This window comes from Mastigoproctus giganteus, chromosome 6, assembly GCF_048544385.1.
Source record: "Mastigoproctus giganteus isolate SK-2022 chromosome 6, ASM4854438v1, whole genome shotgun sequence".
NCBI lineage: Eukaryota > Metazoa > Arthropoda > Arachnida > Uropygi > Thelyphonidae > Mastigoproctus > Mastigoproctus giganteus.
In genome coordinates, this window is record NC_143580.1 from 216,436,777 (window position 1) to 216,462,391 (window position 25,615).

The 25,615-nt window shown below is 36.9% G+C and overlaps 1 protein-coding gene across 1 annotated transcript in view; it reads right to left on the reverse strand.

Annotated features, from left to right (window-relative positions):
• Window positions 1-25,378, reverse strand: part of Dbp21E2 (putative ATP-dependent RNA helicase Dbp21E2) — a 69,787-nt gene extending 44,409 nt beyond the window's left edge. Inside the window, exons 1-3 of the mRNA XM_090376414.1 lie at window positions 25,225-25,378; window positions 11,985-12,061; window positions 4,824-5,099 (exon numbers count right to left, since the gene is read on the reverse strand). Of these exons, the coding sequence (XP_090232540.1) occupies window positions 4,824-5,099; window positions 11,985-12,041 (333 nt within the window). The 5' untranslated portion in view covers window positions 12,042-12,061; window positions 25,225-25,378. The remainder of the gene's footprint in view (window positions 1-4,823; window positions 5,100-11,984; window positions 12,062-25,224) is intronic.
• Window positions 25,379-25,615: the final 237 nt, after the last annotated feature.

A 25,615-nucleotide genomic window follows, 5' to 3' on the forward strand; every position in this document is an offset into this window, starting at 1 on the left:
CTAGGTGGCAGTGACCACAGTGTGCTGAAGTGGATTTACACAAAGAGGTAACTACCACCAGGGGTAAAAGGAAGGGTTTTTGCTTTTGTAAAGGTGACTACAGTGGTTTGAGACAGTATTTAAATTCTATACAGTGGGACTAACTGATGATGTTACCAACAGCAAATTCAAAATGTGAAGCATTCAAAGAATTTATCTTGGAAGCTACTAGGCTCTACATACCAACTAAGAAATATTGTTTAAGGTTTAGGCCTCAATGGATGTCAGATGAACTAATGAGACATGTGGCAGAGAAGAAAAATGCATGGGATACATATAAATTAATGGGTGACATGGAAGCCCATGATAGATATAAGCTGGTCTGTAACCAAGTCACAAAGGAGATTAGGCAGGCAAAGGCAGATTATGAGAAATCCTTGGCAAAGGATGCAAAGAAAAACAACAAAGAGTTCTTTACCCATGTAAACTCCAAAAGGAAAGGGATGAATCAGATTGGTCCACTGGATATTGATGGTTCAACTGTTGATGATCCTGCTCAGGTGGCTAACAAACTAAATGAGTATTTTGCATCTACAATCACCCATTAGGAGTTATTCAGGGAGGGGAATGCCAGAGGTGAGTTAAACTCTGGCTGTGAGCTGGATAATTTTGTAATAACTGAGAGGAAAGTGGAGGAGAAATTGTTGAAGATAAACAGAAAAAAGACACCCGGGGTGGACGGGATCTATCCAGTTATATTAAAGGAGGCAGCAAAGGAAGTAAGCAAATCCTTAGCCATAATTATGAGAGCTTCTTTGGAAACAGGGGAGGTGCCCATGGACTGGAGATGTGCAAATGTGATCCCAATTCACAAAGGAGGATCAAAGGGCAACAGCTAAACTAACAGGTCTAATTATAGACCTGTTAGTTTAACTTCTGTTCCAGGAAAATTAATGGAGGTACTGGTTAAAGTAACACTGCAGGATCATCTAGACAAGACTTCAGTTATAGATCGGACACAGCATGGTTTTGTTAGGGAAAGTCTTGCCTGACCAATTTTATTGGATACTATGATGTGGTCACAAAGGAACTGGATGCAGGGAATAACTTTCATATCATATATTTGGCGCCTCCGTAGCCAGGTGGGAAGGAGCAGCAGTGCGTAGTACACGCTTCTTGATTAGACCGGGGTTCGAGCCTGTCACCACCAAATACGGAGGATGCGGAAAGGTCAGGGAATGACCACCGTATATCCCGGAGCAATATGGTCTTAGTTGCTAATGCTCCTAAAAACCAAATAACAAACAAACATATCATATATTTGGATCTTAGAAAGGCTTTTGATACTGTTGCACATGGAAGACTGCTGCACAAATTGGAGCAGTGTGGCATTGGAGGCAAATTGTTGTTATGGATAAAGGGATGGTTGAGTGGGAGAAGACAGAGAGTGGTAATCAATGGACACTGCTCATCCTGGACTAATGTTATTAGTCCTTCAGGGTTCAGTGTTGGGTCCATTGTTGTTTTCTGTATTTATAAATGATAATGATGATGGTATATCAAGCTTAATGTCCAAGTTTGCTGACGATACAAAGGTTGGCAGGGTTGTTAAGGACACTAATGACAATAGGCTACTGCAACAGTATCTGGAAAAGTTGAGCAGATGGGCTGAGAGGTGGCAAATGAAGCTTAACATTGACAAATGTAAAGTACTACATATGGGAAGCAGCAACCCCAGAGTGATGTAGCATCTTGTCAATGATATACAGGAATTTTTCTAGCAGGGATAAGGAGGTGATTATCCCCTTATATAAGGCAATGGTCAAGCCACACCTTGAGTACTGTATACAGGTCTGGAGGCCTCATTTTAAGAAGGATGTAGAGCTAATGGAACGAGTACAGAGAAGGGCAACAAGATTAGTGAATGGAACAAAGGGTTGGTTGCTCTTATGAAGAAAGGTTTAAATTTTGCAAATTAGTGTCTGGAGACTAGGCACCTGCGAGGTGATATGGTTGAGGTGTATAAAGCCTTGAATGGTTTGAGCATGCTCAATACTGATGGAATCTTTCCTCGTGCTCAGAACAATCATTTGAGAGGGCATAAATTGAAATTGAGGAAAGGCAGATGTAGGATAGATGTGCGAAAGTTTGCCTTTAGCCAGTGGGTGGGTGGTTGGTGGAACAGACTTCCATCCTTTGTTGTGGAAGTTGATAGCCTAAATAAATTTAAGGCTGAGCTGGACAGGTACTTGGAACGAACAGAGGAGTGAAATGGGAGCGGTTTTTTTTTGTTTTTTTTTTGCTGTTGCTGCTGCATAAGCTTGCTTTCTTGCATCATATGCCTCTACTAATGCTAAAAAACATAAATCAGCTATTCCTACAAAACCAATAATCATGACATAAGGAGAGTACAAGAGGTTTCAGATTTGGGAGTATGGTTTTCTGCCAAGGGAAACTTCAATATCCATATCAATAAGACCACAGCAATGGCCTCCAAATCTCTTGGATTACTTAAAAGAATTTTGAATTTTATACAACTCATAAAAACAGCATGTATAACGATCATCAACCCGATACTTGAATATGCCTCACAGATCTGGAATCCTCACACCAAAATACTCATAAAACAAGTGGAACATATTCAGTAATCCATAGTCAGATTTTTAGTGTACAAGTCTAGGTTGGAAATGGACACCAAATCTTATCATGAATGGTTGCACTCATTTCAGGATGGTACCACTCTCCCAAAGAAGGGCTGTGGCGGACTACAAATTCCTGATGCATCTCGTGGCTGGAAAGCTGGATGCCCTGAGCTGTTCTCAATTTTAGCTGCCCTTCAAGAGCTTTGAGAAGACACAATCTGCTGGCACTAGAGCCATTCAGAACTGATAATCTAAAATTCAACTATTTAAACAGACTCTTATGAATGGTGAATTCAAGATTGCTAAATGAATCCAACATTGATATTCTAGCTGGCTGAAGATATCAATATCAAAAAAGAATTACAAAGGTTCTATATTCAAGAAACTAGAAAATAAGAATAATAAATGATTAAATAAATAAATAAATAAATAAATATATATATTAAATATAAATATTTCAATAAATAAAAAAATAAAAATATAATAATAACAATAATAATATATGCTAATCACTCAGATTAAAACTGTAAATTATGATCAAACAAGAAAATATAATAACAAAGGTATTGTTAGAAATACACAAATCTTTGTCATCCCATCTTTGCTTAAATGCAAATCACCTGTAATATATGATATTCCATTGTATGCATATATATCCCATTTATTTATTGACTGTAAATAGATTATTATAATTGCTATATTCCTCCTCTGTAAGGCTTAGGCTGTTCTGGAGTAATAAAAAAAATAGATGCACTGTGATTTTTAACAAAAATTTACTGAACATAACGTGAGATATGTACACAAATACCTGGCAGTTTTTCCTTCTTCAATTTTAATGGAATTTGGAATGGCTCAACAAATGTTTCTAAGATACCAGAATATAAAATATGAATATCTATTCACTGGGAGTCACGTTTTTACATGTGGATAAACAGCCACTATAAATAAAGTGTACACTATAAAAATTGTGGGAATGCTGAGGTTAACAGGTGCATACGCATTTTTAAGCATAACTAAAAAAAAAAAATAACCTTTTTTTATATCCCACTACAGCATCAACGTATGGCAACATATATGCCAGTTCCTAGTTAACAACAGGCAATGCATTTTTTGTAACAATACATATTCATTTGTGCAAAATGCATATCAGTGATCAAGTAAACAGCTTCAGCTAATCCTATAATAATAAATAAATAAATCAGTCCGTTCTGTAGGCATATTTTTAAAATTTAATATAAAATGTCATCTGGCAACAATCGTTAAAATTTTACTCCAGCAAGTATACAGTTCACGTTGTGCATCTTTGAGTACTCTGAAATGTTATTCTTTATTTTGACACTAAAAATATTCTTTTCTCTCAAGATGGTATGTCTACAAATTTTATGAAAATACGTATGCTGTACATAACATGCCTATTATCTGATTTTTCTGTTAAAATTTTACAATTCTAGCACAACCAGTGATGCAGACAAACTCAAAATTGATTGAAATTCAGGTTACCATCTATCCAATAGACAGATTGTTATTTTATTATGCATAAAATGGATCAGCAATACCCACTGAAGGGTATTGCTGATCCATTCACTTTCACACATTCACTTTCCAATCACTGCTATCAAAGTATAAAACATTATCCTAACTGATTTCCCGGATTCCTGTAATTTTATAAATGCCATGACAATAGTATATTTGCCCTAACCTTTTTTCTCCTATTTATATCTTACAATGCAACAATCAAGAAACTCATCAGATAGAATTACTTTTACATTTCCTTGAATCTACCATTTCTACATATTTTGTTCAAATGAAAACTGTTATTTGTAAAATATAACATTTTTATATAAAACAATATGACAGTGCTTCAAAACTTTCTTTCCCTTTCTTAGAAAGCCAAATCCACAACCAGCTATGATCCCTTAACTAGACTAGCATTAAGAGGCTTAGTTCCTTTTTTTGAGATTATGACTGGTATTTTAAATTTATGATGGATTGCACTCTACTTTTTGAGAACCACTGCACCACTATTCACATGTACCTTTATAAGACACCATTTTGATAGTTCCCTTTCATATATCCTACCCAGATTCACTGTTTTGTTTATGTAACATCATATTAACCTTTCTTGCTCATTCACACATTATTTTATTTTTACTAGAAGCAACATAATAAAAAAATAAATTGATTTAAAATTTAATCACGTACCTCTCCAAAACTATTTATTGTAAAATGGTCACCAGCTGATTTCCTGTGCGCCCATCCTGCTGAAGCAAGTGGAATATTGGAATATCTTGGATAGGTCTGTCCCCTGTAGTGGTTATAATGTGAATTACGGCAGGATATTATAGGTTTGCTTCTGTTACCACCATATCTCTGCTTATATTCTATTTCTTGTTGTTTCTTTGAGGATTTCTTTCTTATCTTATTCATTTTATTCTCCATGTAAGCTGGCATTGTAATAACTGGTAAGCCTGATGCAGACTGAAAAAAAAAAAATCAAATTTATTTATCTGTAATCTATATAGTAAATATGTATAAGCGTACACTATTAAGTACTCTAACAACAGGTATTGGGAAAAAAGCTTGAAAAACAATGGCTAATCCAGAGGCAAACATATCGATAGCAATGTGCTGGTTTTGAGGAGCAAATACAAATAAGACGATAATCTCATCCAAAAGTGTGTAATATAAAGTTGCTCAAATGAAAACTGGACAAAAATGAACACATACAGGAAACATTTGTTTACTTTAATGGAATCTGCTATTATACACCAAGTTAGGCAAATGAAAATTTTAAATTCCTATGTGTGCACAAAAATAATTAATTATTTTGATGGCACTTTTATTTTCAATCTTTTCCAAATAAAACTATGAAAACCCACATGTGCATATAATTAGGTTTAACTTAATCATGAAATTTTCCTAGCTATGTGAAAATTAATGGACACTTTTGGAATTTTTAAGTGGAGAATTCAAAGAAAAAATTTTCAAAAATAGCTATTAGGAGTTTCAGATGTGTGAATGGAGTATGTGAAGCATGAATTTCTGAAATATTGTTGGGGTCAAATTGTCCCTATTGCACCTAAAGCAGCATTAAGGAATATTGCAATGTTTTCCTATGATGTAAAATACCCTTCAGATAGAATAATGATAGCTGTAGTCGAAAGACTGTTGAGTAAATGCTTCACATCATCTGCTTGAATGGTTGTCCAGTCACTATGACAAAAGCCATATATGGGTTAAACATGTTGAAAGCCATACTGATCTTCAGACCTTGTTTCTGTATTTCGGGAATTCTATGCTGATATGACTTGTATCAGCATAACAATGTCCTATTTCATACAATTAATAACAACAATTAGAGATAAATGTAAAGGAAAAAACTGCTTTGACAATTTCCAAACTCAATCTTAATAAAAGTAAATACTTCAAAGATATTTTAGGACAGAAAATGAAGGTTGGATCAAGATGGCTAATATCTGTGAATGAGTCAGTTGCTTCTTGAGAGATGAAGGAAAGAAAATTCTGGTGTCTGTACACAGAAAGTTTGCTAAAAGTATCCAACAGGACTATGTCTGTGAAGGTAGCAGTGGCATTGTCAGCATCCCTTTAAAATCAGATGGAAAAGGCCCTAAGTTCGAATCCTGTCAATGAAGTGAGGAACTTTTATGGTTTTTTTTCCCTCTGTGGCTGAGTTAGTCAGTCTCAGGTGTAGGTAGCAAGGTTTCTCCTCCCCAGAAACTTGCATTTTTCATCCAACAAAAACAGACAAATCAACCAGAGAATACACACAATTCGCAAACATACCACACTTGGGCAGATGAGTTGATATTCCGGGTGGTCCTATTGTGATATTTATTTTTTTTTTATATCCAATAGGACTATTTCAGCCAGTGAAACTCACGGACCACCTTGAATATTAAATATTGCTTTTGTAAAGCAACAGTCTGAATACACATTAGCAACGAGCATATGAAAGTAGAAGTAATATCTTTCTATACATTAAAATAATTTTCCTCCTAATGATATTTATTCAGCCAATGGGAGAAGAGGGATGTGGGTTACATGTAATATGTAACAAATACAAAAATACATAACAGAAGCTTATTTTACTGTGGTAAAACAAGCTTCTCTTTAAGCTAACTTGACCTGTGTTTATCTAACATGACCACGTGGTATCATTCTTGATTTCCATATGTAACGTATTTATTTAAATAAACTAAATGCAACAAGGCATAATATTTTAAGATTCTATATCTATATAATATCAATGTAGATACACCACAGACAACTTTATAATGTGATCATAATGTGAAAGGCACCCACCGATGAAAAGTCAACTAGCTTTGAAATGGTCCGTCTGGGTGGTGGTGCCCACCAAGAATAAATAACAATCGTCTTTTCTATTAGTGAAGCATTACTTATTCAGGGTAGTGCAATACTTGGTAACTCATTGTGAAGGATGAGCACAATATGAGATACATATGAAATGATGCCTTTCACACTATGATCGTAGTTTTTCTTTAAGAGTTGTCTATGGTGTATCTACAGTGATATGAATACGGTGCTATTTCTTGTAATCTGTCTATCTTGTGAACTCCTCTGACTGTTTGGTCATCCCGGAGTATAAACAGAAAATTTATTTATTATTATACAGATATCATAACATATTTATGTATTCATAGCCGAGGAAGAGAGTATTTTATAAGTTTCTGTAAGTATTTTATTTTATTTTATCAAAAGAAGAGAGTGCAGCGAGCGGGGGGACAAAGCTCCCTAGTACACATTATGTTTTTAATAACATAAATTATTAAATATAAGTGGTGGAAAGGAGTAGAATTAATTAAAACTGAGTTCACACCAAGAATTTTACTTTTCTTTTATTATTTAATCTTCATGTTTCACTAAAGTTAGGAATTTTAGAATCTTAATGCTGTGCCAATGAATGTATTCAAATGAAAACAGCAAACTTTACATAATTAAATATTTCCTATATTTTCCTACTCATCTTTTGGAAGCAGTGGTTGTGATCTGTAATACTGAAGACAGCACACAAAGCAATTTCATTTAATCATTTCAACAAGACGTCACAAGGAGAAACAGGCATGCACCAGTGTTCCAATTTAATTTCATAAAACAAACCTTGAATGCAAGCAAAAACCCTTCATTCACTACATTTGTACCCATTTTTGCAAAATAATAGCAAACCAGTTTCATTTCCTAATGTATAGACCCCCCCCCCCAACACTTCAACCTCCAACCATTTCAGAAATTCATTGCTGGCAAGGAATCAGAATATTCAATACATGTATCTCATCCTCAGAGATAGAATCCAAGTTTGCCGCAGCACTTTACTGCACTGCTGAGCCAATTCCATTGCAGTTTTTAATCCATGTAAAGCTTTACCACACAGAGGAATACATTCTTTTAATGTATTCCTCTGATTTAAAACTTGTTTTTGTTATTCTAACATTGTTTTGTTTCATTAGACAGACAAAAAAAAATTGTCGAAATTTCAATAATGTAAAATAACAATTGAGCGAGTAGTTATTACACGATTAAAGTTATGCCATTTGAAGTACAGGAATACCTCGCATAGCGCGGGTTTCACTATAGCACGATTTACAAATTGAAAAAAAAAAAAAAATAATAACTGCGTTACACACCAATACATTTGATATGTATTATGCCAGCACATAGGCCAATGCGTTATGGATTCAAGGCCATTCTGACTGTTGTCGAAACTCCCATTATATATGGACTCTGCTGGCATTCATACATTAGTAAACATTCTAGATTCCGAGCAAGCTGTACAAATATTTTTCGCTGTGTATTTTTATTAAAAATTATTTTTTAAAAACGTTACACCTTTATAAGCAAATACGAATGGAAAGAAGAAATGTATTGGCGCTGAGTGTTCTTCTAGATCCAAACATCGAATGAGGTATGAAAGTAAGGCAGGCGTTGCAATATGACATTCGATGTTATAAAGAGATGTATGCAGATAAAAAGAAGAAAAAACTGAGCAAACTAAGCTGATCTGTTATTTTTCAAAATAAAAATACAGTACATACTTCACTTATATTCTTTCGGTACGTACACACTGCAATAAAAATCATTTCTACTGTACTTACTAATATTTTTGATTTTTATCATTTTAGTTTCTTTTTTTGCAAGAACTTCATGTGCATCAATTTATAGTAAACAAACACCTATATATTTTTGCAACTTGACCCATATAATCAAATTGTCGGAATGCATTACATTAAAATACATACTAATAATACCTCGATCAGCGTGGTTTCGCATAGTGCGGTATTTTTTTGGCATGAATTAACTGCGCTATGTGAGGTATTCCTGTACATATATTTAGTATTTGCCACAAAGTGCAAAGAAGCCACAAACTTTTGCTTTACTAGCCAAAAAATAAAAATAATAAAATATAAAAAGAAAATAAATATATTAAAATAAATAATAAAATTAAAAAGGAAAATAATTTGTTTCTCTCCTTGCACAGGTAACTGTCCAGCTGACCTCTGAAATTTCCCAAGTTCTCAGCCTCAAACTACCCACAGTGGTAACTTATTACACAGTATTCCAAGTGAAACCCTACAAATGCCTTATACAGGGGATTATAAAATATGAGTCAAAATGATTCCTCGCACTTCAATGTCATTCATTTCAAGAGGGCACAATTTTCAAAGCATAATCTACTATAGTAAGGAGAAAAAATAGGCAGCTCATGACCTTGAGCTGCCTGAGCTAATGTTTTTTTTTTTTTTTATGAAAACCCCAAACACAAAAGGTATTAAAACCTATAGTACTTAGTACCGTGCATGGGTTGAAGGAGAGGTATGGGAGGAGGGGGATGCCGGAAACTTTGCTCTAGAGACTAAACATGGGTTTCACCACTTCAAGCCTCCAATAAGCAAAGTGGTGGTATTTCACCGGTTGATGAAAGTCATCGACCACCTACGTGAGTATGTAATGAGTGAGGAGGAGAGGGAAGCTACCTATTGTTTTTCATTTTACTATAAATGCATAGGTGAAAAATTTCTCCTTAGAGCTAATTTTTACCACTTATGTTATGAAAGTATTTTTTTCTGTTTTTGTTGTTAACTTTTTTCCCCTACCACCTGTGTTTTATGTATTTTTTTTTATTAATTCTAATAGGCAATCCTTGCCAGAAACTGACAACCCTGCCACATAATTACATTACTATACATAATCAAATAAGTGAGAGCATACACGTGCTTGATATTTTCCTACGTTGTATTAGTATTTAAGAATAAACAAGGAGCTACCTTTTATTCCGCTGAAAGGAATTGTTCTTGATCAACTCTCCTTTTTGTGAATTATAAAATAATAAAACAAATTGTTGTTAAATTAATCTAAAAATAATTTAAAACTCATAAAGTGTTCCATATTATCGGTCCACGAGTAATCCAACACTCCCAGGATCGGCGCGGCACATTCCAACCCTAGGAATATCAAACTCCCATGTAACCTCTAGTACTGGAAAACATTTTGTTGAAATTGCAAATCTAAATAGAGGTAAAATATTCTTAAGAGCGATATAATTAAATGTAGCTCATGGTGTCTTGTCAATGATATACAGGAATTTTTCTAGCAGGGATAAGGAGGTGATTATTCCCTTGTATAAGGCAATGGTTAGGCCACATCTTGAGTACTGTATACAGGTCTGGAGGCCTCATTTCAAGAAGGATGTAGAGCTGCTGGAACGGGTACAGAGAAGGGCAACAAGATTAGTGAATGGAACAAAGGGTTGCTCTTATGAAGAAAGGCTTAAGTTTTGCAAATTACAGAGTCTGGAGACTAGGCACCGGCGAGGTGATCTGATAGAGGTGTATAAGGCTTTGAATGGTTTGAGCATGCTCAATGCCAATGGGATTCTTCATCTTGCACAGAATAATCACCTCAGAGGGCATAAATTCAAATTGAGGAAGGACGGATGTCGGATAGATGTGCGGAAATTTGCCTTTGGCCAGCGGGTGGTTGGTTGGTGGAACCGACTTCCATCACTTGTTGTTGAAGTTGATAACCTAAACAAATTTAAGGCTCAACTGGACAGGTATTTCGAACGAACGGAGGGGTGAAATGAGAGTGGTGTGTTTTTTTTTTTTTTTTTTTGGCTGATGCTGAATAAGCTTGCTTTCTTGCATCATATGCCTCTACTAATGCTAATGCTAATGCTAAATTTATGATTAAAATCCACTGCGATTTCATCCCCTTATGCAGACCAAAACTTTGACAAGTGTCGTGTTCGTGGGGGTGGGAATAAAACTGACGAGATTAGTATGTACGGGAATTTATATTTATAATAAATGACCAAGAATCAGAAATGAGGAATGGCCGATGGATATCGATCGAATTTCTTGGTAATTTCATTTCCAAGGTTTCGGCAATTAATAGCTTAGTATAACATGTTGTATATTTAAAATTCTAGCCGCATTGAAAAGGAATGCATGATTTTCATGTATCACGTGAAACACTTCAGAAATGCTCAGAAACTTCATATCTGCCTGCACAATTAATCCCAGGGGCTCACATCTGGTGAATATGGGCTTGGCACACCCAGGGTCCTGAGCTGGATATCATTCTTCTCTTTCTTGGTGATTCCCTTCTACTTTTCTCTCTCTCTCTATCAGAATAATTCAGATATTTTTTTTGGCTGGTGCAACATAAGCCTGAGGCTTATGTTGCATCAGCCAAATGCACTTTGCACCATTTGGCTAATAATAATAATAACACAAGTTCTGAAGCATTCACATACAAAGCACAGACTGATGTTTCATGTTGTTTTACCCTCAAGTCTACGACACATATTGTAGATCTAATGTAACTAGAATCACAGTCAACATGCATAATGTGGTAAATGAGGTCACATAATTGTACTGAAAGTGATAATACAGTGTGATTCTTTACTGTCGTAAGGTGCCTCCGTAGCCAAGTGGGCAGGAGCAGCAGTGCGTAGCACACACTTCTTGATTAGATCAGGGTTCGAGCCTGTGACCACCAAATACGGAGGATGCGGAGAGGTCAGGGAATGACCACCACATATGCCCGGAGCAATATGGCCTTAGTTGCTAATGCTCCTAAAAACCAAACAACAACAACATACTGTCATAAATAATTTATGGACAGGTTTTGCTATTATTTTCATTTCTGTACCTCTAGAAAGATTATTAATTTGTCTGTTCCATTGTTTAATTTCACATAGGGTATTGCAATAAAATATTTTTTACTTTTAATTCTGTCATTATTTGTATTATTAATTATTCTATTTTTAGCTTCTAATTTTATATTATTGATGCATATAATGGTGAATGATGAATAATAACTTACCTGAGTGCAATACGACCGCACAATCAATGCAATACGAAGTGCATTGAAAGAAGCCATTTTTTAATATTATTCGAACCCTGAAAAAGAAAGAAAGTTTTAGTTTTTTTCTACTAGTCTTATTTAAACTAAAATATTTTATACAAAATATAGTAGTAGTAGTAGTAGTGGCACGTGATGCAAGAAAGCAAGTGTATGAGCTTATGCAGCGTCAGCCAAAAAAAAAAAAAAAAAAAATCACACCATTCCCTCCAAATGCCTGTCCAGTTCCTCCTTAAATTTATTTAACCTATCAACTTCCACAACGACAGATGGAAGTTTGTTCCAGCAATTAACCACCCGCTGGCTAAAGGCAAATTTCCGCACATCTATTCTACATCTGTCCTTTCTTAATTGAACTTAAGTCCCCGTAGGTTCGTAATCTGAACAACTGGAAGGATCCCATCAGAATTCAGCGTGCTCAACCCATTCAAGGCCTTATAGACCTCAATCAGATCACCACGCAGGTGCCTAGTCTCCAGCCACTGCAATTTGCAGAACTTAAGCCTCTCTTGGTAAGAGGATCCCTTCATTCCCCTCACCAATCGTGTTGCTCTTCTCTGTACACGCTCAAGCAAATCTACATCCTTCCTAAAATGAGGCCTCCAGACCTGTACGCAGTACTCAAGGCGTGGCCTGACCGTTGCCTTATACAGAGGGACAATCACCTCCCTGCTAGCAAAATTCCTATATATCATTGACAAAACCCCATGACCTGCCCTAGCAGCCTGTCTGAATTGCTCAGAAAACTTCATATCTGACTGCACAATTACTCCCAGATCTTTTTCATTTTCTACCACCTTAAGTGTAGTACCACACAGTTGGTACGTTTCTCTGGGGTTACTTCTACCCATATGCAGTACTTTGCATTTGTCAAGGTTAAACTTCAGTTGCCACTTCTTAGCCCATCTGCCCAAATTATCTAGATTCTGTTGCAGTAGCACACTGCCATTACTGTCATTAACAACCCTGCCAACCTTTGTGTCATCTGCAAACTTCGACATTAAGCCTGATATACCTTCATCAATATCATTGATAAATACACAAAACAACAGTGAACCCAACACCGAACCCTGTGGGACTCCACTAATAACATTAGTCCATGAAGAGCAGCACCCATTGATTACCACCCTCTTGTCTTCTCCCACTTAACCATCCTTTTATCCATTGTAGCAACTTACCCATAATACCATTCTGCTCCAATTTGTACAGTAGTCTTCCATGCGCAACAGTGTCAAAAGCTTTCCTGAAATCCAAGTATATGATATCAAAATTATTTTTTGCATCCAGTTCCTTTGTGACCACATCATAATAACCAATCAAATTGTCAGACAAGACTTTAGCTTAACAAACCCATGCTGTGTCTGAATTATTGCTGCAGTCTTGTCTAGATGATCCTGCAATGCAACTTTAACCAGTGACTCCATTATTTTACCCAGAACAGAAGTTAAACTAACTGGTCTGTAATTACTCGTGTCACCCTTCGATCCCCCTTTGTGAATTGGGGATACATTTGCACATCTCCAGTCCGTGGGAACCTCCCCTGAGTCCAAGGATGCTCTCATAATTATGGCTAAGGGTTTGCTTAGTTGCTTTGCCGCCTCCTTTAAAATAACTGGATAGATCCCATCCACCCCAGGTGCCTTTCTTATGTTTAACTTCAACAATATCTCCTCCACTTTGCTCTCAGTTATTACAAAATCATTAAGCACACTGCTACAATTTGATAACCTTCTTCCATTTTCAAACTGTAATAATTCCTCACGTGTGAATGTAGATGCAAAATACTCATTCAGTTTGTTTGCCCTCTGAGCAGGATCATCAACAGTGGAACCATCGATGTCAAGTGGACCAATCATATTCATCCCCTTCCTTTTAGAGTTTATATAAGTAAAGAAATCCTTGCTGTTTTTCTTAGCATCTTTTGCCAAAGATTTCTCGTAATCCGCCTTCGCCTGCCGAACCTCCTTTGTGACCTGATTACAGACTAGCTTATATCTGCCACAGGCTTCTGCGTCGCCTGATAATTTATATGCATCCCATGCATTTTTCTTCTCTGTCACGAGTCTCATTAGTTCATTTGATAACCATTTAGGCCTAAACCTTGAACAATATTTCTTAATCGGTATGAAAAGTCTAGTAGCTTCCACGATTAATTCCTTGAATGCTTCCCACTTAGAATTTACTGTTTGTAACATCGTCAGTTGATCCCACTGTACAGAATTTAAAAACTGTCTGAGACCACTGTACTCCCCTTTACGGAAGCAAAAACCCTTTCCTTTACCCCTGACAGTAGTTACCTCTTTGAGTAAATCCCACTTCAGCACACTGTGATCACTACCACCTAGTGGTTCCTTTATCTGCAAATTCTTAATACACGAATGATCACTGCTGATAACCAGATCAAGAGTGTTACTTTCTCTGGTTGCCTCTCGAACATGCTGCTGCAGAAAACAATCATCCAATAAATCCACAAAAGTCTGACTAGTGTGTGAGTGACCAACCCACAAGTTCCAGTCAATATCTGGGAAGTTAAAATCCCCCATTATAAGACATTCTGATTTACTGGCCCACTGTATTTCTCTGTACAATTGTTCATTGTACTCATTCAAGTCATTAGGCCTATAACACACTCCTACTCTTATTTTTGCTTTCGCAGTGCTTATCTCACACCAAACTGACTCAACAGAGCACTGTTCATCTATATTAACTGGGTGCACTTCCTTTGATTTTATGTTTTTCTTAATTAACAGCATAACACCCCCTCCCTTTCTGTCCTGTCTATCCTTTCTGTACACATTGTACTCCCCAAATTCCAGTTCTGCATTCCTTATATCTTTGTGACACCACGTCTCTGCTATCCCAACAATATCCGCCTTTGATGTCTTGACCAACACTTCAAATTCATCAAATTTATTTACTATACTTCTAGCATTGGTATACATGCAAGCATACATGCTCCTATGCCTATTCCTTGTTACCCTAACACATCCCATATACCCAACTATTCCATGATGACTGCCATCCGTCCCTGAAACCCCCAACACCCCTCGCTCCAGGTCGCTTCTTATTCTAATAGAAGTTGTGCAAGAATCACCTTCACCTCTGCCTGCGGTTACTGTTAAACTATTAGTCTTTGTATCCCCCCAAACTAGCAGCTTTCCGACCCACCTAACACTGCCTCGATAGAATCAGCAAATATTCTTGCACCCTTTCTATTTAAGTGTATCCCATCCCTGTAGAAGCAATCTCTCCTGTTAACAAGTACAGTCCAGGCTGAAAAAAATTCTACCCCTTGAGCCTTGCACAATCTTTCCAGGGCCGAATTGATCGACAAGGCTCTTATCATGTACTCCCTCCTATCGTGTCTGGGCAGAATTTCATACACTTTCAAATTCAACCCTATTTCACGGCTTTTTTTCAACAGTGACCTGTACTTGTTGAGTAATTCCGCCGGTCTCCTACTCTTAATATCATTAGTGCCAACGTGTACAACTATATCACCTTTTGTGCCCTTGAAAGATGATATCCGCTCTACAACGTCATCAACCTTTGCCCCTGGCAGACATACCCTGGTCCTGTTCCACCTATCCTTTTTACAAAGCATGTTCCCCGTTTCCCTGACAATAGAGTCACCAACAACTACTAGTTCCTGTGGGACCAGCGCATTCTGCCTTAGGGGTTGCCGCTGTGTTGCATGATGACCAAGTTCAAGCTCTGGCGTTGATGTGGGCAGCTGAGAGCCTGATGGGCCCCTCAATTTAGATCTTTCGAGAGCATCCACCCTGTCCTTCAAACTCTCATATAGGCCCATAACAACGCTGAGTTGTCGCCTGATTTCCTTACACTCCTTACATTGCGCACACACAAAGACATCCCCCATGGCAATATCATGTTCCGTTCCAGAGAGTTCGGCAAACATTTCACAAGTTGCACATTTTTTTAGGCTGTGATGCGTTGGAGAATCGTCCCCCTCAGTTCTCCCTCGAGTCACAGCACTCCTGCCACTTTGTGCCCGTTGCTTTGCTGCTCTAGTTTGGGGCATGGTAGTTTAAATTAATAAAATCAATAAATTAAATGTCAATAGTATTTGAATAGAAACTATTAAATAGAAACAGTGAAGCGTATTACTATATAATTATGCCTTAGAGCTACCTAGCTACCTCAATTAAAAAATTTGAATTCCCTACCACTATATACAAAAACAATGGCTACAAAAATCGAACGAAATAACGGTTTTACCTATCGTAAGTAAAATCCACAAAAACTCTTTATCTAAATTAAAATAAAAAATAACCAGCGTAACTATAACTATATGACTACGTAATTAAGTACAATATAAAATAACAATCATGTAAATAAAAGGCAAACACTTATCGTTTTTGCGGAGCCTGTAACTGACAGCTGTAACTTTTAAAGAGAGTCAGTGCCCTCTCTTATACACATAGAAGTCCTCTTTATTTGTCCTCTTATCCAACATAACCATCATCTTGTAGTTAAGGGCATTCAATCAGAGTTGTCAACCTTGGGCCCCAGGTTTCTCCAATATTTTGTAAATGTTGAACTTGGAATTCCATTTCATGCTAGTGCAATATTGTGAAAACACCTTTGATTTTGATGATTTTAACAATTCTATAAGAATCCTATATCTGTGGCATCCATTTTTTTTTCAAAATTGAACTCGAACACTTTTGCCTATATCCAGAAAATGAACTAAAGATCTCACTTGTATTGACACAGACAAACACATACAAAATTTAAAAATTTATTCCTTGGCACAGGAATCCTAATTAATGAGCACTTGACTGCTGATACTCATGGAGCATCAGCATTAGAGAAATACTGCTTTAGACATTCTAGAATCCATTGATCCATAGGGTGGATCACGGATGTTACAGTTGGCAGTGACAATATGTTCCCTTTATGTCCCTTTCCTTAAGTTCTTCACAAATGGGACATGAACAAGTGTTATTTTCTTTAGCACTGGCATTAGTAGAGGCATAAAGGTAAAGTGCAGCCATTATCAACCCACTGCAGGATGGAAGCCTCCTCAACAATTCATGCTGAGGGAAATGGACCATAATCTGCCACGCTGGTCCAGTGCGGGTTGGCAGATCGACCGTATTCAGCATTAGGGGCTTGAATCGTGGTCTACTCAAAGAACGTGTGCTACTGCACTCCTGCTCCTGACCACTCGGCTATGGAGTAGAGGCATACGATGCAAGAAAGCAAGCTTATGCAGCATCAGCCAAAAAAAAAAAAAAAAAAAAAAACCCCTCCCATTCGTTTCAAATGCCTGTCCAGCTCAGCCTTAAATTTATTTAGGCCATCAGCTTCCACAACAAAAGATGGAAGCCTGTTCCATCAATCAACTACCCGCTGGCTAAAGGCAAAATATTCTTATTTTACCTTCTTGAAGAAAATAAACTTTTCTTCAAGAAGGTAAAAATTCATGGAGAACAAGCCATTCTTTTAATAATGCAGAGTCCATCCATGCTGATCTTTGTGAGTGATAAACTAATAAACATGAAAAATGGGTTGATTCCATGTCAAGTGGCCTAATTTTGAAGATGGTTCCTGCTCAACCATTTTCAATTTTGTTGAAATTTGGTGTAGATGTTTAAACAGGTTTCCAAAGAAGCTGTGCAAAATTTCAGATCAAAATATAGTATGCTTGAGGCACCAGAACCTTTTTTGTGGAGGTCACTTTTTTTATGTAAACCCCAAACACGAGAGGTATTAGAATCTATAGTACTTAGTACCGTGCTTGGGTTGGAGGTTGAGAAGACGAAAGAAGATATTTGTTGACATTGGACGTGTGTCACTTGTGTTATGTGGAGCAAATCACAAAAAATTTTCAGTTTTAAGTGTTACTGTTGCACAACGTTGAGAGGTAGTGCTCTGAAACTTGGCTGTCACAGACCGTCCGGACTTTGCCGAAATTGGGTCCACTTGACTTGAGTGTCACCCAAATATCAGTTCCATCAGCGTTTTAGACTCCCAGGTAGCAAGTGCAGCTTGTCTGGCATATCTGAGAGAATGTCTGTGACAACCTCAAGGACCTCTTTGCAGGGTATATCCGACTAAATTCATCATCTTCAAAAAATTCCATCCCCTTTTGCTTTACTTACTCAGAAAGCTTTTTTCCTTGATTTTTTTCAGGTATGGCCATGATCCCTTCTTCTGCTTTAAGTTTTCTAGCTTTCTTGACCATTGAGACACTAAACTCTTCCACTGTTTTCTTTATGGACCAACTAACTGGAGCTAGTGTTAATATTTGAAGTATTTCTGAATGACTTGATACCATCAACTTTTCTTTCAATTCTTTCAGCAGCTCATTGTAATCTAAGCAGTTTCCACACTGATAACTTGCACTTGGCTCCATGTCATTTGGGTTCAAGCCACCAATAGATGCAATTTTACTGGCAATTACATCCTGCACTTGACTTGCTTTCCTTTTGGCATAGCCTTGTGAGTCTCTCTCAGCCATTCGGTGAAATTTTAGAGGAGAAATACCAATAACCATCGAACTTATGTTCAAGCTTTCAGTCACATGCATATTATAGTCAAAGGAAGAATACCAATAGCCATCAAACTTGTCTTCAAGCTTTCAGTCACATGCATTTTGTCATCATGGTTTGATCCAGATGAAGTTGATGTTCCTGCTTTTCGGCATGATGGGCACAGCTTCTGGTCTGGTTTTATGTCTACCTTTGTTATGTCTTTCAGGTAGTCTGCCATTGACAAATCAATTGGTTATAAACTTTTTTTTCATATGATTTTTCTCCTTGAAAGGATTGCAACATGAATGCTGCAAAAATTCAAATTTTGTCAAAAGCAAAGCTTCATGATGTAGACAAATTGGTGTCTTCTTCACCCGGTTTTAATCCACAACATCGACCTTTCAGCTGTTGTTCTTCAAATTCAACTTCTTTAAATAATTTTAACCCAGTTTTGCGTGTATAGGATAGCACATGACATTTAGAATTATCCACATGACTGATGGTGCACGAGTCCAGCATATCTCCAGCAAAATCTTTTGATTTCATGCTGACTAATAAGTGGACGTTTCTGGAAGCAATGTAAACTTAATTAACCTTATTACAGTCAAACAATAAAAAACAGAGGAACAAAATAAACTGTTCATCATGAAGATAAAACACATTAATAACAGCATGGTTCAAATATTAGCAATTTATACTTTTTTTGTGAATACTCTAGAATTCTTGGGTATTCTACTAGAATATTCCAGAATTATAGAATATACTCTATTTCTAGATTATTCTAAACATTAGGGAGGATTAAGGAAGTGTTCTGCAACAAAAAAGATCTCACAAAATAACAATACGGCACATAAAACTACCTGATGTTTAGGCTTAATTTTAAGGCCTTAAGTGCAAAGACACAAAACAGATAAACCATGAGCTTGTAGCTGAAACTCTGCTCTTTCCAGTGGTGACAAAATGAGAGAATTGAAGGTGTCACATTAAGATATTTGCCCCTAAAGATAGGCCAAATTTTGAGTCTATCTTTGAAGGAAAATATCTCGGCCAGCAAACAAGTATAAGAGCTCATATTTAGTTAGGCTGCAGATGTTAAATGGAATGCCCAAAGAAGAAGGTACCAAAGGTTTTTATTTCAAAGTTATGACTTTCCAAAGTCTTGCTTAAATTTGTCGCAACAAATTTTTGGTGCCATTTTTAGACTGCATTGGAAAAAATGTGAAGGTTTTTGAGCTTGGACACCAAACGTTTTGCATTCTCTGCCAAAGGTTAACTAGGTATACCAAGTTTCAGAGCACTACCTCTCGCCATTGTGCAATAGTAACACTTAAAAACCTTTGAAAATTTTTTGTGATTTATTCCACATAACACAAGTGACCTCCACACAAAAGGTGCTGGTGCCTCAAGCATACTATATTTTGAACTGAAATTTTGCACAGCTTCATTTAAAACATCCACACCAAGTTTCAACAAAACTGAAGATGGTCAAGCAGGGACCCCTAGGCCACTTGACAATGGAATGACCCAAATTTATATTTTTAAGTTCTAGGATTAGTTTATTTTTTGTGTCCTAGTGCTGCAGGTTCTTCTCTCCCATCATTATTATAGGTAAAATCTTATAATTTAGCCCATTTCTGTTTTTATTGTAGAGCTGTTCTCCAATCAGTTTCTCTATTGATAAATAACCTTAAATATTCTGTAAATTTTTGTTCAGCAGATAATCTCACTCTGCTAATACTTAATACATGAATACCATAATGCAGTTTCTAATGTCAAAGCCATCTGTCACTTGCTGTAAAACTTTCTGCACCATCACTCTTTTGATACAATGCCAAGGCCTTTTCTTTGATGCTGCTTTTATGAGTTTTGTAATTGTCTTTCTTGAATAAACCATGGTCATAATGCATTGTCTGCTATCTGTAATTCTGGTGTCCTTAAAGTGGAGCAAGAACTTAACAACCCTTGTGACACAATTTGAGCACAAAATCCTAGATTTTTAGAGACACATTTATCAAGTCTTTCCAGAGCATACAACTTAGTTTTCACAGAAACAATTCTCTTTTCTTTTCTTGTCCACATTTCTTATAATTTACATACTGTAATTACAATAACAAATAATTTTACTGATGCAACATGATTTAAAATAACACGCAACTGACTTCGTGAAAGGCAAACAACTCAACAGAATCTGCTGTACCACACTAACCACAAACATACTGGATTTAAAATAACACTCAACTGACTTCGTGAAAGGCAAACAACTCAACAGAATCTGCTGTACCACACTAACCACAAACATACTGGATCAGTAGCATCAGATAGCATTTTAAAGAGGGAAGGGGAAGCATTGGTTAAGCAGAGGTCAGTTAAGAGAGTTTTTTCTACTGAACACAATACCAACATGTATTCTACTGTACATAATGTCATACTATACATTCTACTGTACATAATTAACATTAGCATTAGTAGAGGCATATGATGCAAGAAAGCAAGCTTATTCAGCATCAGCCAAAAAAAAAAACACACACACACACCACTCCCATGTCACCCCTCCGTTCGGTCGAAATACCTGTCCAGTTGAGCCTTAAATTTGTTTAGGCTATCAACTTCAACAACAAGTGATGGAAGTCGGTTCCACCAACCAATCACCCGCTGGCCAAAGGCAAATTTCCGCACATCTATCCGACATCCGTCCTTCCTCAATTTGAATTTATGCCCTCTGAGGTGATTATTTTGAGCAAGATGAAGAATCCCATTGCCATTGAGCATGCTCAAACCATACAAAGCCTTATACACCTCTATCAGATCACCTCGCCGGTGCCTAGTCTCCAGACTGTAATTTGCAAAACTTAAGCATTTCTTCGTAAGAGCAACCCTTTGTTCCATTCACTAATCTTGTTGCCCTTCTCTGTACCCGTTCCAGCAGCTCTACATCCTTCTTGAAATGAGGCCTCCAGACCTGTATACAGTACTCAAGATGTGGCCTAACCATTGCCTTATACAAGGGAATAATCACCTCCTTATCCCTGCTAGAAAAATTCCTGTATATCATTGACAAGACACCATGAGCTACTCTTGCAGCTCGTCTGCACTGCTCAGAGAACTTCATATCTGCCTGCACAATTACCCCCAGGTCATTTTCATTCTCCACCACTGTCAGTGTAGTACCGCAGAGTTGATACGTTGCTCTGGGGTTACTGTTTCCCATATGTAGTACTTTACATTTGTCAATGTTAAACTTCATTTGCCACTTCTCAGCCCATCTGTTCAACCTTTCCAGATCCTGTTGCAGCAGCATAGCGTCGGTAGTGTCCTTAACAACCCTGCCAACCTTTGTATCATCTGCAAACTTAGACATTAAACTTGATATCCCATCATCAATATCATTCATAAACACCGAAAACAACAACGGACCCAACACTGAACCCTGAGGAACTCCACTAATAACATTAGTCCACGTTGAGCAGTGTCCGCTGATTACCACTCTCTGTCTTCTGCCACTCAACCATCCCCTTATCCATAGCAGCAATTTGCCTCCAATGCCACACTGCTCCAATTTGTGCAGCAGTCTTCCATGTGCAACAGTATCAAAAGCCTTTCTAAGATCCAAATATATAATATCAAAGTTATTCCCTGCATCCAGTTCTTTTGTGACTACATCATAGTATCCAATAAAATTGGTCAGGCAAGACCTGCCCTTAACAAAACCATGCTGCATCTGAGCTATAACTGAATTCTTGTCTAGATGATCCTGCAGTGCTTCTTTAACCAGTGCCTCCATTAATTTACCTGGAACAGAAGTTAAACTAACAGGTCTATAATTACTTGTGTCAGCCTTTGATCCTCCTTTGTGAATTGGGGTTACATTTGCACATCTCCAGTCTATGGGTACCTCCCCTGAGTCCAAAGAAGCTCTCATAATTATGGCTAGGGGTTTGCTTACTTCCTTTGCTGCCTCCTTTAATATAACTGGATAGATCCCATCCACCCCAGGTGCTTTTTTTATGTTTATCCTCAACAATCTCTCCTCCACTTTCCTCTCAGTTATTACAAAATCATCCAGCTCACTGCCAATGTTTACTTTACCTACATCATTCTCCTTCCTGTATAACTCCTCATGCGTGAATGTAGATGCAAAATACTCGTTTAGATTGTTAGCCACCTGAGCAGGATCCTCAACTGTTGAACCATCAATATCCAGTGGACCAATCTGATTCATCCCTTTCCTTCTTGAGTTTAAATAGGTAAAGAACTCTTTTCTGTTTTTCTTTGCATCCTTTGCCAAGGATTTTTCGTAGTCTGCCTTTGCCCGCCTAATCTCCTTTGTGACTTGGTTACAGACCAACATATCTATCATAGGCTTCCATGTCACCCATTAATTTGTATGTATCCCATGCATTTTTCTTCTCTGCCACATGTCTCATTAGTTCATCTGACAACCATTTAGGCCTAAACCTTGAACAATATTTCTTAGTTGGTATGTAAAACCTGGTAGCCTCCAAGATTAGTTCCTTGAATGCTTCCCATTTTGAGTTTGCTGTTGGTAACATCATCAGTTGGTCCCACTGTATAGAATTTAAATACTGTCTCAGACCATCATAGTCACCTTTACGAAAACAAAAACCCTTCCCTTTACCTCTGATGGTAGTTACCTCCTTGAGTAAATCCCACTTCAACACACTGTGATCACTGCCACCTAGTGGTTCATTTATCTGCAGATTCTTAATGCATGAAGAATCACTACTGATTATCAGATCAAGAGTATTGCTCCCTCTTGTTGCCTCACGAACATGCTGATGTAGAAAGCAATCATCCAATAAATCCACAAAAGCCTTGCTAGTGTGCGAGTGACCAATCGACAAATTCCAGTCAATATCTGGGAAATTAAAATCCCCCATTATAAGACTACTACTATTATATTACCATTATAAGACCATTATACTGGTCTTACCATTATAAGACCAGTATAATGGTCTTATAATGGTAAGACAGCCAGTATTACCATTATTATAATGGTCTTACCATTATAAGACCATTATAAAATCCCCCATTATAATACCACACACACATGACTCAACAAACACGATACCAATCATATACAGTTTTCATTAAAATAATGTGAAAAAAATTAAAAATTTACTCCATCAGGACTGGCTGCAGTTCTGAGGTAACACACTTGGACACAAATTCACGCACTGCAAGCTGAGCCTATACACTGCCACAAAAAACACACGCAACCCACTGTTAGCTAGTGCAGTGTTATGTCAGCTGCAACAAAAACAGTTATAATGAAGTCATGAAGCCTTGGCTGTCCACAATATAAACGGACATTTATTATTTATTTATTTCAAAAATAAATTACAAAGCACAACGTTGGTGCAAGCTCATAAGGGAGATACCATCTTCAGTAAACTACTCATGCCACATGTATACAATTTAAAAGTTAAGTACAAAGACATTTGCTACCAGTTGTTTAATTATTGAAGAAATAATATAAATACATTTGAATGCCCATAAATTCTAAATAAACTGGTGACTATTATTATTCTCACACATTATTTCTCTACTTTTATGGAATTCTGTGCAATATAATAACATTTTATTTCTCTCTGTCCAATTAAGCAAAGTACATTAGAACAGGAGGAATAACAAGATGCTCTAATGTTCTTGGTGTTCCTTAACAGCCTAATTTATAATATTTACTGACATACACATGCTTTAGTTAATATATAAAATTAACAAGCATTGAAAATGTCCTTGTAATTTGCAAATTTTGAATTAACGTCTAAATTTCCTTTGAATGGTTATTTCCAAGCTGTTTGATAAGTTCTCTACAAACTTGGTGGAATCCTTGCAAGTAAGATATGGTTCTTCATAAAATAAGTTTGTAATATAATTGATGCAGTCATTCTGAGGGCAAGTAATGTGGAATATTGGTGGCTAGTAATATCTGAAAAGAATTTACAACTGCTACTAACAAAACTCATATCTACAATGATGCTCAAAACAGGAAGCTTCCATAAGTAGCACTAATGTAACAAAGGCTTCCCTGAATTGTTGACACCTCAAGCATTAATGATGGGCCTAGTTACTACAGTAATAGTAAAGGATACTTAAAGTTTACAAAAATTTACTTTGCAAAGAAACTTGCCATCCTTTACAACATCCTGAATAAGCCTTGAATACTTACTGAAGGCTCCCGATTTCCTTCACTTAGAAAAGACTGCCCATACTAGTTATGGGCAGTCTTTTCTAAGTGAGACCATGTTATGGTCTCAGAAGCTGTACTTATCATCCCCCTTCTTGTCACTCAAAATGATGTGTCGAAACTGACCTTCCCTTTGAATGCTCATGGTAACTATGGCATAATATATTAAATTCGACATCCAGTTCAGAAATATAACAGAAGCCACTATTTCTATAAGGGTGTGCTATTCAAAATTATCCAGGGAGACGACAGAATATCATGTCTACAAATTGCATGTATTAGATATCCAGTAGCTTGTTTCAGGAATCGGTAACTCGATTTTTTTTTTTTTTTTTTTTTTTTTTTGAGGTGGGGGAGGCAATGTGCTGAATCGAACCCAGACCTTTCTGCGAACAGCGCTTATAATCAATATTAACTGCAAAGAAAATGCTGTGCAATCGTCGCAATGCACAAGAACACTGTTACCAAATAACTATGAAACCACTAAACTTACAGCAGAATTATGTTAACCTTGTATTACAAAATCCATAGAATGAAGTAAAAAACACTATAAGCTATCATCTTCACTGGAATTCACTGTGGTTGGTATCTACATGTTTCTTTATTATTATTTTATTTTTTTTTAATTATCAAGTGTAAGTACACTATACTACAATTAGCACACACAAAACCATTTTTTTCAAAAACGTTACAGAAACCACGCTGTGCAAGGGATGAAAGCGCACAGCGACACCTATCGTTAAAATACAAAATGCAAAAATCGTTAACTAATACTGTTACCAAAAATCGTTACGTGTTCTGTACAGTACTGTATTTATTTTAGAAGCCAGGAAAAATTTCCTGTCCAAAGAGATAATGGCGATTGATTTGCTCCTGTAGTAGAG